The following is a 17,240-nucleotide window of genomic DNA, read 5'->3' as shown; positions in this document are numbered from 1 at the left end:
TTTGGACATTTCTCTTTCGTTTGCCTTTGTTAGTACTTCTCATCTCAAAAACAGAGGTTACCCTGGCACTGAAACACGTCTTGTGCTCCATAGCATTGTTCCCTCTGGATAGGCTGGATAACTTGTTACGGTTGCAGGAGGACTTTCTCTGAAGCTGCTGGATCTTTTCCTTAAGAAAAGAAACTGGTGACCTTTTATGGGAGAAGTTCTTGTATTTCTGGCTTGTCAGGAGAGTCCCCTTCTGTCATACACAAGCGTCTCTCCAGTCTTGGGACTTGGTCCGCTTTTGCTGAGATATGTGTTGTTGAAATCACCTTTCTCTTCTGATGATTATGGTCTTCAGCAAAACATTGGCAGCACACCAAGGTAACTACTAAATTTCCTATTCTACTTCGTCATCTGCTGCCACTCTGCTGGGAATACCTGCAAGCTACCAAAACAACTGTTGTGAGTGGTAGAAGGGACTAGACTGGGAATCCTTTCATCGCCTGGCTCCCAGCAAATGGCTCTAGGAGCTCACAGCTCCATCAGAGCAGCCTGCAGGGTGGGGATCCTGCATCCCTCCTAGGCAGGAGGAAGAGGAAGCATAGCCCACCTCCCCCCTGCTCTTCCTGTAGCCATTCCAACACACCTTGTTATGACTTCAGCCCTCGAGGTCTTGGCAAGTTATTGCTAAGTCAAAAAAGGAGCCAAGCCCGAGTGCCTTCTGACTCTTCCCTTCACAAAGAGACATTCTGCTGCTCCTTTAGTCATCTATCTGCACTGCTTGTTTCTGCAGCTTTTGTTATACCTCTCTATATTCATATGCCTTGTTTGCTGGAGAGGGACTTTTTAAAGGGGCGTGTAGTGATAGAACAAGGGGAAATGGCTTTAAACTGAGAGAGGAGAGATGTAGATTGGATACGAGGAAGAAATTCCTCCCTGTGAGGGTGGTAAGGCACAGGCACAGGTTGCCCAGAGAAGCTGTGGCTCTCCCATCCCTGGCAGTGTTCAAGGCCAGGTTGGATGGGGCTTTGAGTGACCTGGTCTAGTGGAAGGTGTCCCTGCCCATGTCAGGGGGTTGAAACTAGATGGTCTTTAAGGTCCCTTCCAACCCAAACCCTTCTGTGATCCTCTGATCCATAATACAAGTAGGTTGAATTAATTCTGCATGGGCAGCGAGAAACCAGGTATTTCTTAACTTTAACTAAGTTGATTTTACAATCTAAGTAACATGTTTCAGTGCATAGTTGGGGTGGTGAATTATATTTATGGTATTTATGGTCACTGTGGTGGTATCCAAGAATACTCTTCTGGAGGAGCTTGTCACTGTTGTGCTGACTGCTGTACAGGCAGGAATAAAGAAGCTTCTGTCATGAGTAGGTTTCAGGATGAGGATAAATGATACGTGATAAATAGTAAGATGGCGGGGGAGATGAGCATGCAAATATACCAAGTTTGATACATGTTTGCATTTGTCACAGTTTAAAAATGCAGCATTCATTAATGCAAAGGCAAAAGAAAGCCAGAAAGAAGTAGTATATTTTAGTGAAGAAAACATGGTTTCATTTGCAGGAAGCTCTGTCTGAGAAAGCATCACGGCTGTAGTGGTCAGTGGAAAGATCATCAAGGGCTGGCAGAATAAGTTGTCTCATGACCTGTGGAAAACAGCATAGTCTAAGTAGGATTTTAAAAAGCTTTTTAGAAGCATCTTGACTGTAAGATGAGGGAATGAAGTTGGGGCTTGTGGGTGGTCTTCATTGCGTGTGTGAAAATGCGCTTTGTTTTCTGCTTCTTGGAACCTTGGTTCCTTGGTTCCAAAGAGAGGCAAAAAGATGCTGCCTAAATCAGCATGCCTTGCAGAAGATGTGAGCGACTTCAAGGCAGGTGGGGTTAGGTCTTTGACACGATCAGGTAGAAGCTCAGTGTGCTGAGGGAAGAACCTCTTTCAACTTTTGCTCCATAAAATCTCTTCTACTTTCTCAGCCACTAATGTTCCCTGTTGTATTTTGCTTTCTGTCATTCAGGGTCCAGGAGGACACAGTCCAAAGACTCAGAATGGACTTTTGAGTCCTCCACAGGAAGAAAAGCTCAGCAATAGTCAAACCTCGCTTTATGAAATGTTGCAGGAGAAAGGAAGATGGGGCGGAGTGAGTCTGGATCAGTCAGCTCTTCTTCCTTTGAGGTTCAAAAATATCAGAGAGAAGACAGATGCGCATTTTGTGGATGTGATTAAAGAAGACAGGTAAGGAAATTAGAGCTGTACAATATAAAATTGTGTAAAGGCGAGAGGTCAGTAACAGGGGTCCCATATCTTTAATCTTTGTGTGCTTTTTGCCTAATATCAATAATTATTGTTAACATATGTCATATGTTTTCTGATCCTTAGTCTGTATTCTGCTTAAACTACAGTAGGAGCTTAAAGTCAGAAACATTCTGTTCAGGAATACATTAAGCCAGGTTTTTCATCATTTGTGTGGTCAATGGGCATTCTTCAGTCAAGTCTTCAAAAAGGAAAAATACTCTTTAAATGACTTGTCATGAAGTTGAATTCTTATCTCTGCATTCAAAAGTCCTCCTATTGCACAGAAGTGTTTACCTTCCCCTGCATTTTAAAGTGCAAGATAAAATCTGAACCACAAAACCTCACATTTTTGTATAGCAAAAGAACATCTGGTAGCATTGTGTGACTAATACCTGGAAATCATATTGGACTTGGAAGCATAATTAATAGCAGTGAATTCTCATGCACCTACTACCTACCTACATAATTTTGTAAAGTTCTTCTTTCATTCTTCTCTAAAGAGCCTCTCTCTCTGTTTCAAACAAAAGCCTTATTTAGGGCACAGGAAAATAATGTTCTTCAGAATTCAGTAGTGTGTGATTTCTGTACTTGCACAACCATATCTCCATTATTATGGCAGTGATTTGACTGAAGCAACTAAACAGATAACTTGAGTTTATTATTATTTATGGTTATTCTAATTTTTTGCTTCACTGTTCCACCCAGATTAAGGATATTTTATTTAAATATCCTTGAAACTGGATGCTTGTTTAGATTCCAGGCTGCTTGGAACCAGGGACACTGTTGTTTTAGCTGAAAAACTCATTAAAGCAAGAAGTGAGAGGGAGAGATACCAGTCTCTCTCTGATCTCTTCTGTAGATTTCTTCAGATTACATTTCTCTTACGGCCAACTTCAGGTAAAATTTAGGGTCTGTCTCATTTCCTCATCGATTCCCCCAGTGCAAGGTCTGTCATTAGTGACTGAGAATAGTTGTTTAGCTGATATTTTCAAATATCAGAAGAGATAGACTGGGAAAGTCCAAGTATCGGCAGAAATCAGCAAAAGCGAATTGGATTTTGTTTAAAATGTAACTAGCATGCTGCAAATTTTAAGTTATAGAAGTAGCTGAATTTATGCAGTTCCTCTGCTGAAGGTATCAGGCTCAGGCCCTTGTGATCCTGATGCTTTCCTCCTCCATTTACAACATCGATAATTTTTCTGATTTGGAAAAAGGAAAAAGTAGGACCGTATGTGACATCAGTCAAAGCCTGGCTTTTTTTTGGTCTCAATTAAATATCATAATTACCATATTAAGTGGGCCATTTCTTGTTGCCAGGGAAACTTCTCTGCTGAGTTCAGTTCATGTAAACATAACTTTCCAAAAATAAGCTTCTGATTAATTAGGTCTATGCAAAATGCTTTAAGTCTACCATTTTACATTAATCCTTCTTAACATTTCTCGATGTGATGTAATAAGTCATTTTAAAAACATTCGTTATCTCCTACTGTAAAAATTGCTGGTCTTGACTAAGTTAGTATCCATGAGGATGTTTGAATGGGAAATTGGAGTTTTCTCAGGGAGGGGTGAAGTCCAAACTTCCCCGTGGTCATTGTAAGTGAAACCCTGTTCACAAGAATAATACTGGAGTTCTGCTGCTTTGGTTTTAGTTACTACACACCAAACAGCAGCAAAGGGTGAGCTTCACCTAGCACTGTGCAGTGATGTGCACGTGTGGTGCACAATGCTGGTGTTCTGGTCAGTGATATAAGTTCCTATAAACAGAAAGTACCTAACCCAGATATGGTGATAAGGTGCATAAATTAGCCACACCGGCTTCCTGTACATCTGGGAAGAATTAAACACATCTTAAGTAGGATCTGGGAGCCTGTGCATTGTGTCAGGAAGCTGCCTAGGGCTGGCTAAGCTGAAATGCTGGACACTGGTGATATTTTTTGTTTATCAGCCTCTTTCTGGAGTTTAGGTGTGTGGCTGAGAGTTTCACAAGTGGTCACTGATCTCTCCATGCTGAGACGTGACCTTGCAACAGATACCTCGGCACAGTTCCAGCTGTCTTTAAGAATAGTAATAATAAAGGCAGTGTTAGCGCATCATGTTTGTATCCTTGCATTATACAAGATTCCTTTTCATAGAAGTTATCAGTTTGCATCTTCTTACTACTTGATTATATGTATTTGTCAAACAGTATATAGTTTTTTGAGTCTGGCTTTATTAAAACCACTGAAAATATCAAGCTTTTTTCATGTTAATCTGCATGTTACTGTGCATTTTGAAAGAAAACTGTAATGTAAGAGAGCAAAATGTTTAATTTAATTGGGGATACCCTCAAAGGATTTTCACTTTTTAGATTTTTATTTCCAAGAAAAATGACATATTTTTTAAGTTATAAACCTTTAGAAGAAGTACAAGGAACAAATACTCATGCATAATCAGGACAGTACTTACAAATGATCTCTGTAGATTTACAGAGCAGAAATACCAAACTCTCCCAGAAGCTGGGTTCTATGCAGCCCTTCATCCCCTGCTTGGGTCAATTTCCTGTTTAAATACTTTTAAAATCTGTTTGTTTCTTTCATTTCCCACTTCCCAGTCTTATTTGATTGAGGGAAAATAGAAATCAGTTGTGCTGGGGAGGCACAGCACCTCCCAGGAAGAAGATTATGTACTTGACTCTGTTTAGTCAACTAAACTGGGATCTTCCTCTCTGGGGCAGACGACAATGGACAGGGAGCAGGTCTGGCATGGTTTGGCTGGATGACATCAGAAATGCTGCATTTGCCCTGGTTTCATCGTGTTATATGTTCTGTTTCGTGCTGCACTGACAAATGGGATTGTTCTTCCTACATCCATTAACCACTGTACCTCCAGCACAGGATCACCATCCTCACTGTGAGCTCCTCTGGAGGAAGAAAGTGAATTCAATAGTATTAAAAGAGAGAAAGGAAAGGAAAGGAAAAAAAGGAAAGGAAAGGAAAGGAAAGGAAAGGGAAAGGAAAGGAGAAGAAAAAAGAGGAAAAGCTTGCAAAATTCATATTATAAGATGAACTTAGAAACATCTAAGAGAGATGAGGGAGGGAGGGAAGAATAAAAGAGGGAAAGAGGACTCAAGTGAATGTGTCCTGTCATCCCTCCACAGTATCCTGATGTTTTTTATATTTTTAATATTCTAGCCAAGGCCACAGTGCTTCAAGGTTATAAAGTGTCTGCCATAATGATGGTTGAAGTCTTTTGTCTTATCAAGCTTCAGTCTAGGAATGTGTGGTTGGTTGGTCTTGCATCTCAAGGAAAAAAATGCTTCCCAGATGATATCATGTGCTGGGAGCTTGAACTTCCAAAAAGCCTCTTAACCAAGTGTTCATGAAAAATTAGAAGAAAACAAAAACACCCCCACCCCACCCCCCGAGAAAAAACAATTCAGGCAGAGGTTAGCTCTGTGGGATATTTCAGTTTCTTCATCTGCTTAGGGTTTGATCTTGTATGCATCTCTGGATTTTGCTTAGAGATCAACTTGAAAATAGCCCTCTCTGTTGCTCCAGTGCTAGGATTTCCAAGGTGGAAAAAGCACTTGGAAAGAAGCTGTTTCTACACCAATTTCAAAAACAGCTAGTTCAATGTAAATAACAAGTGCTTGAGAATGAAAGGAGTTTCATAGCAAGAGCCAGTGTTTGGAAGTCTCAGATGAGGATGGCAGAAGAGAGTGTGACGGGCGGTCCCAGCAATAAAGTGATGTAAGCAGACATGACCTTACTCTGTGACTGTCAGGCAGGAAGCACTCCGTGCACTGTAAGTTGAATCTTTTCAGCTCTTTAACACCTACTGGAGAAAGAAAAGGTGTGCACACCAAGTGCTTGCTGTAGGTGTCATTAGAAAACTTTCAGAAACCTCTGACAGCTAATGTAAAACTCAAAAAAGTTCCACTTTTGCTGCAGAGGATGAGGCATAGAAAGAACTTTTAATGATTGAGGTCTCTTTTATGATTTTTTCTGCACCTGACGCTGGAAGAGAAGGTGAAGGAGTGCATAAACACCCGCTGGTAGATGCTGCCTCCTGCTTCGTTAGTCCTAGTGAGCTGGCTTCATTATTTGTCGGTGCCTTTGTTGATGATTCTGGTGATTCCAGGTCTTCTGTTTCAGAACTACATTTAAGCTACCCATCTCCTCAGGTTCCGTTTCTCCACAGCGCAGATCATTAACACTGGGAATGTTCCCAGTTGAGTTACTGAGTTACTTTAATGTATTTGAAATAACAAGAAGGTGCTGATTTCTAAAAGGGACAATGCGTTTTGTTGAGTTTTTTGTTCCCCTAACAGTTTGTCACCTTTGTCATCCTTGGCTTGCTTTGAACAACAGAATTCCACCCAAGACACAAATACCTCACAGCCACACGTCTCCTGGGGCTGTGCTTCTGTAGCAGCAATTAACCTTTATTACTTGCTGGCTTATTTACAATTAGCTGTAGTCATCTGGGGTTACAGCTGTTAAATTTCTGGAGGGACTTGTTAGTCTCTTTCTGAAAGTATGAAACTTTGCTCTGTCATTTTTTATGTAAAGTAATTCCTTTGACTGAGCAGCAATGTGGATAAGTAGGTACCTCAGTGATCGAGAGCAAAGAAAACCTGCAGGAACTTCAGAGCCAAGTAGCAGCATCCCTAGAAACAGAAACCATGGAAGGAGGGGCTCTCAAAGAGTAATAGCTGAATTAACTGATGTTGATACCATCTTTTCTCTCTAGCCTCATGAAAGACTATTTCTTTAAACCACCAATTAACAAGCTGAGCCTGAACTTCTTGGATCAGGATTTGGAGATGGCCTACAGAACAAGCTATCAGGAAGAGGTATGTTTCTCTCGGCATTGGTTTCTTTTGTAATCTATCTAAGCAACTGTCTGCCGTTGTTTTTAACACTTTTCATTGCAGTTGATGGCAAGGGTTATGAAATGTCTAATGCGATTTACTGTTTGTTATTGCTGCCTCTGGAAACAGTCTCCTTCCAGTTTACCTGTCTTGTGCCATGTCTAGTCTAACATTTGAGCTAGAAGTGCATTTTCACAGTCCACCAAGATACGCTAATATAATACACTAATAGTTCTCACTTGCCTTTTCTCCATTTTCAGGTTGGTTAGGGCCAAATGCAACTTGCCTTGTCATCAAATATCCTAACTTTCAGAATCGTAACTGAATTTGATCCTTGTTCATGTCACAGTCTCACAGTTGTCCCTGTGGAACCAAAACCTGCTCTGAACTCAGATGTCCTAAATTCTGTTCAGTGTGCTGCATTTAGAAACAGGCAGTTCAAATCACTGCATAATTCTGAAAACAGTGAGTAAATTGTAAGAAACTTGGTGCTTTCTTCAGTACTCTACGATGAGTGTAAGGAGTCCTTACTTCCTTTGGCAGCTAATAATATCACAGGCTTTCCATATCAGTAGATACTTGCTTGTTTTCCAGTGATTACAAATGAGGTTTAACCTTTTGGGTTTGTTTTTTCTTAATGACAAAGAGAAGCGTAGTTGTGTTGCTGTTCAGTTTGCTCACTTTGTTCAGGAGCTCCGTACTCATCCCACAACACTGTGTTCTAGTGGTATCTCTCTGAATAAAGCTTATGTAGCAGTAGCAGAGAGAAATGTCCCATGGGAGACAGCCTGCAAAATATGCACAAACTATACAGAAAACAGTAAATTTAGTTCTTCTCAATGAAAAGTTTGGAAAGAGAAGTGAAGCAGTGATAGGTCAATCTATATATGCGTGACTATTACTGTAGATACGTAGGAAATTCCTAGTATGAGCAGGAATGTGGTCTGTGCATTTTGTTAGTGCCAAACTGTTCATTTGGAAATTATGTAGAACTCCCTGGAAATGGGAATCTTCATTCTCTAGCAGTAACTGCAGCACTGGGCAAAAATCTGTTAAAGCCTCAATATTAGCATAGAACTGGTCCAGAACAACAAAACCTTCCAATGGAGAGTGAAATGATTTGTCAGCACTCCTAGTTCTTTAATTGCCTTGCAGTAAACTGTTGCTGAGAGTAACTTCCAACACGACTGAACTGACCTCTAATCTGGCTGCATGTGTGTTTGTGATCATTGTCTGTAAGCAGCTGTACTGCCCAGGAGCTTGCTTAGCCTGTTGTTTGGAAATTAGGCACTACTTTACACTGCTAGGGCATCTTTAATGCTGTCACTTCAGGCTACAGTGCTGCTTTCCTTAATTCAATTTATGTGACTTTTGTGTGGACTAACAGGATTATGCTACAGCTCTCGTTAAAAGGTAATTTTGGCACTGAAATGATGCTAGCTGAATTTCTTATGTTGCATAGAGGGTACAAATGAGGAACAGGTTCATATTCCCAATATTGCTAAGTGCAGATAGCATTCTGAGGAGCAAAAGAAATTTGCAGTTGAACCAGAATACTCAAAATGAGCTACTGCATGGTGATACTGATAACATACTTTCTTTTTTTTCTTTGGAACTTGCTCTTTGTGATCCCTTGGGCAGACATAAACTCTCATACAACTGAGCCAATCTAAGTAAGCCAGGTTGCGAAGCTCATGATCTCGTTTTCAGCTGGACTGGCCAAAGGAGCACACAGCACAGCTGCTCAGCAGTGCAGCCAGAATGAGATGGGATGGGAATGTGTGGTGAGGGGTTATGGAAGAACAGAACTTGATGTCCTGGGCTCTGATCAATGCAGATTACATAGCTTCCTGGTGGCTGCTTTTAGTCTGGGCTGAAAGGGAGATACGAACTCTGCCATGGGCAAGAGACTGTTTCTGTAGGATGGTGTTTGGAGGGTTTATTTAAGCAACCATCGGAGCTTAAAGGCATATTGTAAATTGAAATACTATTTTAAATTAAAATCCTTGAAGAAAACTTCTTACAACTTTATCTCCTAGTAATTTATGTTTCCTTGCATAGAATAGACTCTTTTCATGTGGTTTATTTCTGTATTACAATACTCTGTAAAAATCACCCCAGACCAAAGGGCTATGCTGCCAGTGCTTTTTTCCAACACAGACTTATTCTCAGGGAGCTGATGGCCGTTGAACTACCTTTACTATCTCTTGTTTCAAAACAGTACTTATGCTGGATTAATGAAGTGGCCAAATGTTCTGTATTCCTTTATTTGGTTTTGTGAGCTGCTGTTTGTGGCACAATCGAATTCAGCAAAATAGCATTTATTCATTTTCATCCCTTCCCTCAATCTCTGTATTCCACACAGGTTATAAGGAATGCTCCAGTGAAGACGTTTGCCAGCGCTACCTTCAGCTCGCTCCTGGACGTGTTCCTCTCCACCACAGTCTTCCTTATACTCTCTATCACATGTTTCCTGAAACACGGGATGGTCGCATCCCCTCCACCACCTGGAGCAGTTGTGGTGTTCGTCATCGCCATCCTGCTAGAGGTGCTGTCCCTTGTCATCTCAATTAGGTAAATAAAGCATAAGAAAGTCTTGAAATAGCAGTAAGAACTGAAATGGTGGCTGGCTTGGGAACATTTTGTTTGACAATATCCTGGGAACTCACTTGGACAGTCTGTTATATTTGGAGAACAGTGCTAGTGAAGCCAAGAAGGCTTGAGGCAGATCTTGTGCAAAGAGAGGTCTAGCTACAGAAATTACACAAGAAAAAGGTGACTCTAATAGAGGCCACTTAAGGAAACAATCTGCACACCATGCCTGCCCCTTATTGTTCCTTGTGATGCTACACACAGCTGTATACCTTCTCCTGTCACAGGGCCTTCAGAGTGAGGGAGTTCAAACTGAAAACTTATCTGTCCTTAAAATACAAACTTAAAATTCCCAGCCAAAAGAACACCATTCTGGTGTTAGAACTGAAATAATTTAACAGAAATGCAAAGAACAGTCCTTTCCTCAAAGCAAACAAACAAGAAAAGTCAAAAAAGTGATCAAAAAAGAAAAGTCACATTGCATCTGTCTAGAATTAGTTCTCTTTATGATCTCTGTTTCAAGTCTCATGGGTTTAATAGTCAAATAGTTTTGTTTTCTCTGTTTGACACATAATTGGAGTTCAGCATTTCCCCTGACTCCTGGGCTGTGTGGCAGTCCTTGAGAAGGGAAGTGGCACTGGTTTGTCCCTGCAGAAAGGGTGGCTTTGCAGGCAGTGCCAGCCCCACACTGGCTCTCCACAGCCTGCAGTGAAGAATCCCTAATCCCTGGATCCTTAAAGGTGTCCCTGCAACCCCTGCAGCTCAACCCCTCCTGTGTCCTTGGAGGTGAGGCCTGTACAAGTATTCCGTAAACTCATGCTCTCCTGGGTGTGTTGCCCGATTTATACAGATACCACATGTAGCCTGTTATTAACCCAGATGGCAGACCTAATAGTAAGTTGCTTGTTTGTCTATACTTGTGGGAGCAACTTTATTTTGCTCTCTTCATCCCCCATTTTCACTGCACTTTCTCCAGCACAGAGCATGTTAGAAAGGTTGGTGTGTGGAAATGCATGTCCTACATGTAGTTCTGCAAATCTGTCAGGTATGGGTAAGTTAAAATGGTTTTGTAATTACAAGTTAGAAGCCATTCTGCTGTTGTTTAAAAAGGAACAAGAGATTGCAGTTTGCACTCTTATTTTGGCTTTTCAGGGTCAACGTAAAACCCACTCAATTAGTACTTAAGCCACTGATGCAAGCTTTTAACTCGGCATGTGTATAAATGTATATGCATACATACATGCAAGTTGGCATGTGAGAGTAGACAGAGTTCATTTATGGACAGTGGAAATGCTTTTAAGGGTAGTATTTCTTACCAGGTGTCTTTGAGAGTTGTAGTTTGAATAGTATTGTGGTTCTGGAGTTTTTAGAAATTCTAGGCAGTCAGAAAGTGTTAAGACCTGTAGTGGGAGATGGTTGAACTGGTAGGACTGTCATTCTTGTGCATCCTACACTGGATTATCTGTTGCTCTGTCCTCTCTCTTACATCAGAAATACATTTTCCCCTTTGCAAAACAATGTCTGTACTCTCTCTTAGGTAGGGGGAAGGTTTTTTGTCAGTTTAATGTGACCAAGCAGCTCTTCAATGGCACCAGTAGGAGAGTAGGAAGGCAGCAGTGAGCAGCTAGTCTGGGTTCAGTGACCGTGGCATTGTACCTTGAATTTGTTCAGCTCTGGCTAACTCAGCCACTACTTTGCAGAAGAGTTAGTTTCTGCTCTCCTGGTATGTTTGGAGAAAACTCATGTTCATTCACCTTGCAGGTAAATTTTTACTCCATTTTAGTATTTTTCAATTCATCATTGTTCCTGATACTATGTTGAATTTGCCTTTTTTATTTTGTACATTTAAAAGAATTATTACTATAATCCTGAAATTTTTGTATGGAGGTACATAGGGTTTAATTTCAGTCCTGTTCTGTAATTGGTGGTTTATGGGTTTCTTAAGGAAAAGGAAAATTGTTTTCAATAGGCTACCTGTTTAGTCGAGAATTCACAAAGAGTTTTTGTCTTTCTGAGATGTGTATGGCCGTACAGGGGTTTAACCTCATGGCAGGACTGTGTTATTGAGAGCCATGCTGTAGTGAGCCTGGGCTGTCACCAAGGTGAGTTTAAGTGGCTTTATAGTGTTTTCTTAACACTATTTGGTTTTGCCACTGACATTTCTAATATTTTCATGAGACTATGTTGGCTTAAAGCCCAAATTTTACTTCCTAAACTGGCTTGGATGCCTCATTTAAAGTCAGTGAGATTAAAAAGGAAGTGTTTCAGGATGACTCCTAAGTCTTAGAAGAATATACTTTTTAATACTAATCATTCTTCTGTGCTTAATTCTGATTTGAAAAATGGATTGAGAAACATCTCGCACTGTGGAGAACACCAGTAGCCAGCCATCAGAACTCACATCATCCCACCTGGCGTAATAATAACAGGTTTTCAATAAAGACTGTACTGACATATGCAGGACTGTCTTCATCCAAAGGAGCACTCACAGGTTTGGGCACATGGAATACTGCAATTCCTGCACAACTACTGTGGGTGCAGATGATTGGTGGTCACTAGCACCTGCTGCACTTACTGGAGTCAAGCTGACCGTTAATCTTAAGACACCACAAATTCTCCTGGTTAGTTTGGGAAATGGAAATCACTGAATGGGATAAGCGATGGCTGCCCTTCCCTGACCTCTCCGTCAAGTTGGCAGTTGAGTAGGAACTTAGGAATCAAGTCACCATGCATCCCTTGCTGCTGGAGCCCTTGTTGTGCAAGTGAGAGACGTGTTGCTCCTTTCTTTCGGTGGGAGAGAAGTGTCTGCAAATTACTCTGTATTTACTCCACAGTTACAAGCAGTTGGTTCTCAGGAGCTTGCTACCCTGGGCTCACATTCACAGTCTTTCCTATACTAATGAGATATAATTAGTATTTGGCTTAACTCTGATCACACCTAAGGTAACACCTCAGCAAATCTCTTAACGTATGAAACAGGATCATCTCGGATCTGAGCAGGTCTTACTCAGATACCTTCTTGAAAATAGCCTCATACTGTACACCAATTTGTAGATGAAAGATCTTAGAAGCTTTCTGGTGGGTTTTCAGTTTTAAATGTAATGGCAATGTCATATTTGGGGGGCAGAGGGTGCTTTTGTAGGAAAAGCTATCTGTTTTGGCTTGGAGGGCTTTTTCTTGTTTGTTTTGAATTTCCTATATGTATTTACTTCATAGTAAATACATAAAATATGCTTTTGGACTGCTCAGGGCTCCACAATCTGTGACACACACCTCTGTATACTTCCCTTGAGCACAAAGAAGAAAATCATCTTTTTCCTCTTCAAAGTGAAGACTGCTCACTCTGACTGCTCGTTACTCACAGAAACAGTGCAGAACTTCCTGTGCAGAAATGTCATCCCAAATGACAATCACAAAATACCACTGAGATATCTTAAGGGAGGAGGTTAGATTACAATGCTGGGCACAATCCCAGAATTTCAGGAAAAGGGATTATTTTAGGACCAGAAAATTCTTGCCTAAGTTTCTTATTGTATTTCCATTGTCATGATGTGAAACACCCTGTCTTTAAATCAGTCTAACTCTTAATTGAATCCAGAACTTAGCCTAGGAAGTACTCTTGTGGCTCAGAGCTTTAGTCCAGCTGCAGGAGTGGGAGGGGAGAGCTCTATCACTGGTCGTACAATGTGAAACAAGTTGAAACGTCTAAGTTCTGGAAGAGGGGTCCTAATGGAGCAAAGCTTACAAGGGAGAAGGATGTTTTGATTCCTCTGAAGTGTCTCATAATAAGTTACTGGAGTATCTGTAGATGAGGATCCAACTGTTCTCACAAGTGCCACTCTAAAATTACCTGTATAAAGCTACGCACAAAAAAATGGTGTTTCATTTGTAAGCATGTGGGAGATGCCATCTCCTGTTCTGTAAATGTAGTGCAAAGAATGTCCTGCCTACTTGAAATGTGACTACTTTGACTTTCATGAGTGCAGGTGAAGGGCAAGAGGTCCTAAAGTTCTATTTTTTAAGAGTAACTTGGGAAATGTCATTGAACATACAACAGAGTGTGAGATTTCACTTGGGATTCTTAGGACTGCTTCCTTCTGCAAGAGTACAGCTAAAAGACATAGAATCATAGAATGGTTAGGGTTGGAAAGGACATTAAGATCATCTATTTCCAGCCAACATCTGTCCACTATTTTAGCTGTAAATACAGGATTTTTGTTAACTAGATACTTCTGACATTTAGTTCTTGTTCTCAAGTGAAACTTATAAATAAGTTTGCTTTTTAAAAAAGTGTTGCTTTAAATAACATCCTTCAGCGCAGACTTCTCAGTGAAGTGGGGCCACAGCAGTGGATATTTCAGCACTGTTCAAAAGAGTGAGAGGTGGGAGCACTGCAAAAGCTGATTCATGAATTTCGAAGAACCTTTCTAGAGAGCAAGAAATTATCTTCTGGATAAAGAAAGCAAGTACATCAAAATGGTAGAATGGGGAACTGCTCTTGTCTGACAAAACAGCCCTTTGCTTGGCACTTCCTGGGTTTGCTGAAGTAGAACCCACCGTCTGTCCATAGCCAAGACCCTGTGGCAAACCAGTTGGTTCTCCTGAAATTCCAAATGACCAGGAACTGAAATTGTTTTCTGCAACTAGAGCGTAATGAACGGCTTCTGTTAACACCATGACTGATACAGAGTATTGATGCAAGGGAAAACAATGTTTTCTGTTTGCCTTTATTTATTTCTAACATCTGTGGCTTTGCTATTTAATATCCCACCAAACTGCTGCTGTGCCAAAAGCTTTTGATGTGAACTATGGGAATTGATTTTAAACTGCCAGTAAATACAGGAATGATGATACCATTCTCCATTACCCATTAATCATTTATGTCAAAGTTACTAATTTGAACTCCAGCTTGTGTAAACATCTTGGATGCTTTAGCATTTAAGCCCTGTTGAGCTACCCACTGACACTGCATTATTTACTGATACTGCCCTGTAGCCATTAAATCTGTCTGCAGCTCTCCTTGCTGTCTGGTTTTAATGTTTAATGCACTTCTTACTTCCTGCAATGCAAGGATTGTGCTGTATTCCCAGGCTTTCGCTGTTTTGTGAAGGATGATATTTCAATTGTTGTAATTCCAGAGTGCAGAAGATTGTGATGAATACTGGGGGGGGGAGATAAAAATATCAATGCAAGAAGGTAAAACATTATCACAAGAAATGTGGCATTGTCCTGGAATTTGCAGTAGCTTTTTGAAGCACACAGCTGCCTAAATAAAGAAGTGTCCTCATGGCAGGATTTGTTGCTATAGTTCCCACAAGAATTTGTCCTGGCATAGAGGCTTGGCAAAACCCATTAAAACTAGAAAAGCTTTCTGCACCACAGAGCCCCTGTTGTGTGGGTTGGGGCTCCGTGGTGCAGCAACATGTGCTGAGAGACATGAGCTGCACTGGGTATCTGCCACGATTTGCGTGCCACAGAGCTGGTTCCTGTGCCAGCCTGCATGGGAGCAATGTGGAACATCACGCAGAGCGTGGGCAGAGGTGTCAATGATCTGCCTCCTCGGATTCCACTTCTCTGGGCTTCCCACCCAGCTGCCAGTGGGAGCACTGGGATGCAGCCTGGCCCCACGAGTGCTCAGCTTTGTGGCCCAGGTTGGTTTCCTTGAAAAAGAAGCTGTGGCTGCCCTATCCCTGGCAGTGTTCCAAGGCAAGGTTGGATGGGGCTTGGAGCAACCTAGTCTAGTGGAAGGTGTCCCTGCCTGTGGAAGTGGGTTGGAACTGGATGAGCTTTAAGGTCCCTTTCAACCCAAACCAGGCTGTGATTCTGTGATTCCTTTCTCACAGTTCAGCCATGTAAATGCTAATACTAATTTTCAGAGGCATCAACTCGAGTGGCATTTTCAGAAGTACTTGTTACTGGATGACCTGGGCTGCCACTGAAGACAGACACAGTTCTGTCACTGATGTTAGAGGCAACTGAGTTGGGACAGTGTATAACACTTCAGAAAAAACAATTCTTCTTTTATAGAGCTTTTTTAAAAAAAAATCTTTTGCTTTATATTCTTTTTTTAAAATTTCTGTGCTTTAGAAATTCTTTTTTATGATGGAATATAGCTGTCATTTTTCGTGCAAATGGAAGTTCGTTAAACCAGGAGCTAGCAAATCTGTGAGCACCCTCTCGTGGAGTCCTGCTGTATTACAGCGTCTTAATCCTGCTACCACGAATTTATCTTTTTCTATGCATTTAAGCGTAATTTCCAGATTTTGATATATTAAATCAGAGAAGAGTTCTCGAAGCTTCAAAAAAAATGCTCGGGGTCTTAAAATTCTCAGCAGTCTGGACCAAAGAATTAAAATATCAATCATAAGCAATACATATTTAAAGCTGTGGAATAAGTGTCAGATTCACATAAAGAACTTCAAATTTATTCTGGTTTGTGTCATCTTTTATCCAGAGTAATACCTTGGAATTTAGGTAACGCTGTTAAAAAATCAGTGGGTAGCTTTTCCTCTTTTAAAAGTTGTAGGTGATACGGAATAACTTGTGTAACTTTAGAGATGGTGAATTTCGTATTTAGCATATGTTGTATTTATTATTTACTGTTTGGGCTCTGCTGTAGTCTGCTGTTACAAAAGCAGAATTACTTGCCTAGACTGATTCTGATAATTACATACATCCACATGCAGTGGCTTTGAATGAGGTGTGAGTGTACTACGTTACCTTTTCATGGCTTCATAAAAATAATTAGAAACTTGAACTGCAGTTGGAATTTTTCGGGAGTGAGTAATGGTTTTGAGCTGTAAGAAGGAAGTTGTCCTGAGGATTTGTTTTTGTAGATAAATAACCTTTTTCTATGATGCCATATCCTCGAGCATTAAGTGTCCTTTTACCTTTCCTTATTCATTTTAACAATTAGAAATGTTCTCATTTAAGAAGTATCTCCGTTAAGCTGCTCTCCAGAGCTCTTCCAGTTGGCTCCTTCAGCACTTCACAGGTTTGGACCATCACTTTATCAGCAGCTTGAGGCAAGAACCGTTCCTTCCTGCGTGCCTTGTGCGGAGCCAACTGGGTTGCTGTGATAGATCCCGACAGGCAGCAGAGGAGCGTGCCAGCTGGCCCCCGAGGTGCTCATCCCAACTGCTTCTCAGACTCTGCTGCCTGCTGAGGGTGCCAGCTCTCAGCCCACACTCCTCTTCCCCTTCCCTAATGAGAGGGAACAGAGTCTGATTGCAGACAGGAACTTCTGTCTCGGTGGTTGTAACTGGGAGAACTGGTTTTGATTGCAGTATAACATGAAGATGGCATGGATTTGCACGGCCTCTGAGTGACTGAGCTCTTAGCAGGGCATAAAGCCTTCTTTTTCAAACATTTCTGGTGTTATGTTATGGGGGTTTTTTAACTTGGAAAAGCTTTCCCCTCTCCCCACCTGATTTAAGGCTAAATATTTATGAACGGAGAGAAATCTTCCCTATGCTTGCGTCTCACGGAAGTGAAATTTGGATTTCAGATTGT

At 41.1% G+C, this 17,240-nt stretch overlaps 1 protein-coding gene across 3 annotated transcripts in view; it reads left to right on the top strand.

Moving 5' to 3' along the window:
* The window catches only part of ADCY9 (adenylate cyclase 9), an 85,627-nt gene that overhangs the window by 54,518 nt on the left and 13,869 nt on the right, over positions 1-17,240 (top strand). For all 3 annotated transcript variants that reach the window (XM_057404482.1, XM_057404396.1, XM_057404318.1), the window contains 3 exons: positions 2,007-2,224; positions 7,016-7,118; positions 9,502-9,710. In XM_057404482.1, the coding sequence (XP_057260465.1) occupies positions 2,007-2,224; positions 7,016-7,118; positions 9,502-9,710 (530 nt within the window). The remainder of the gene's footprint in view (positions 1-2,006; positions 2,225-7,015; positions 7,119-9,501; positions 9,711-17,240) is intronic.

Source organism: Pezoporus wallicus, unplaced genomic scaffold (assembly GCF_028554395.1).
Source record: "Pezoporus wallicus isolate ANWC-B61680 ecotype Strahan unplaced genomic scaffold, APGP_CSIRO_Pwel_v1 contig_8000, whole genome shotgun sequence".
Lineage (NCBI taxonomy): Eukaryota > Metazoa > Chordata > Aves > Psittaciformes > Psittacidae > Pezoporus > Pezoporus wallicus.
This window is presented reverse-complemented; position numbering and strand designations above follow the sequence as displayed.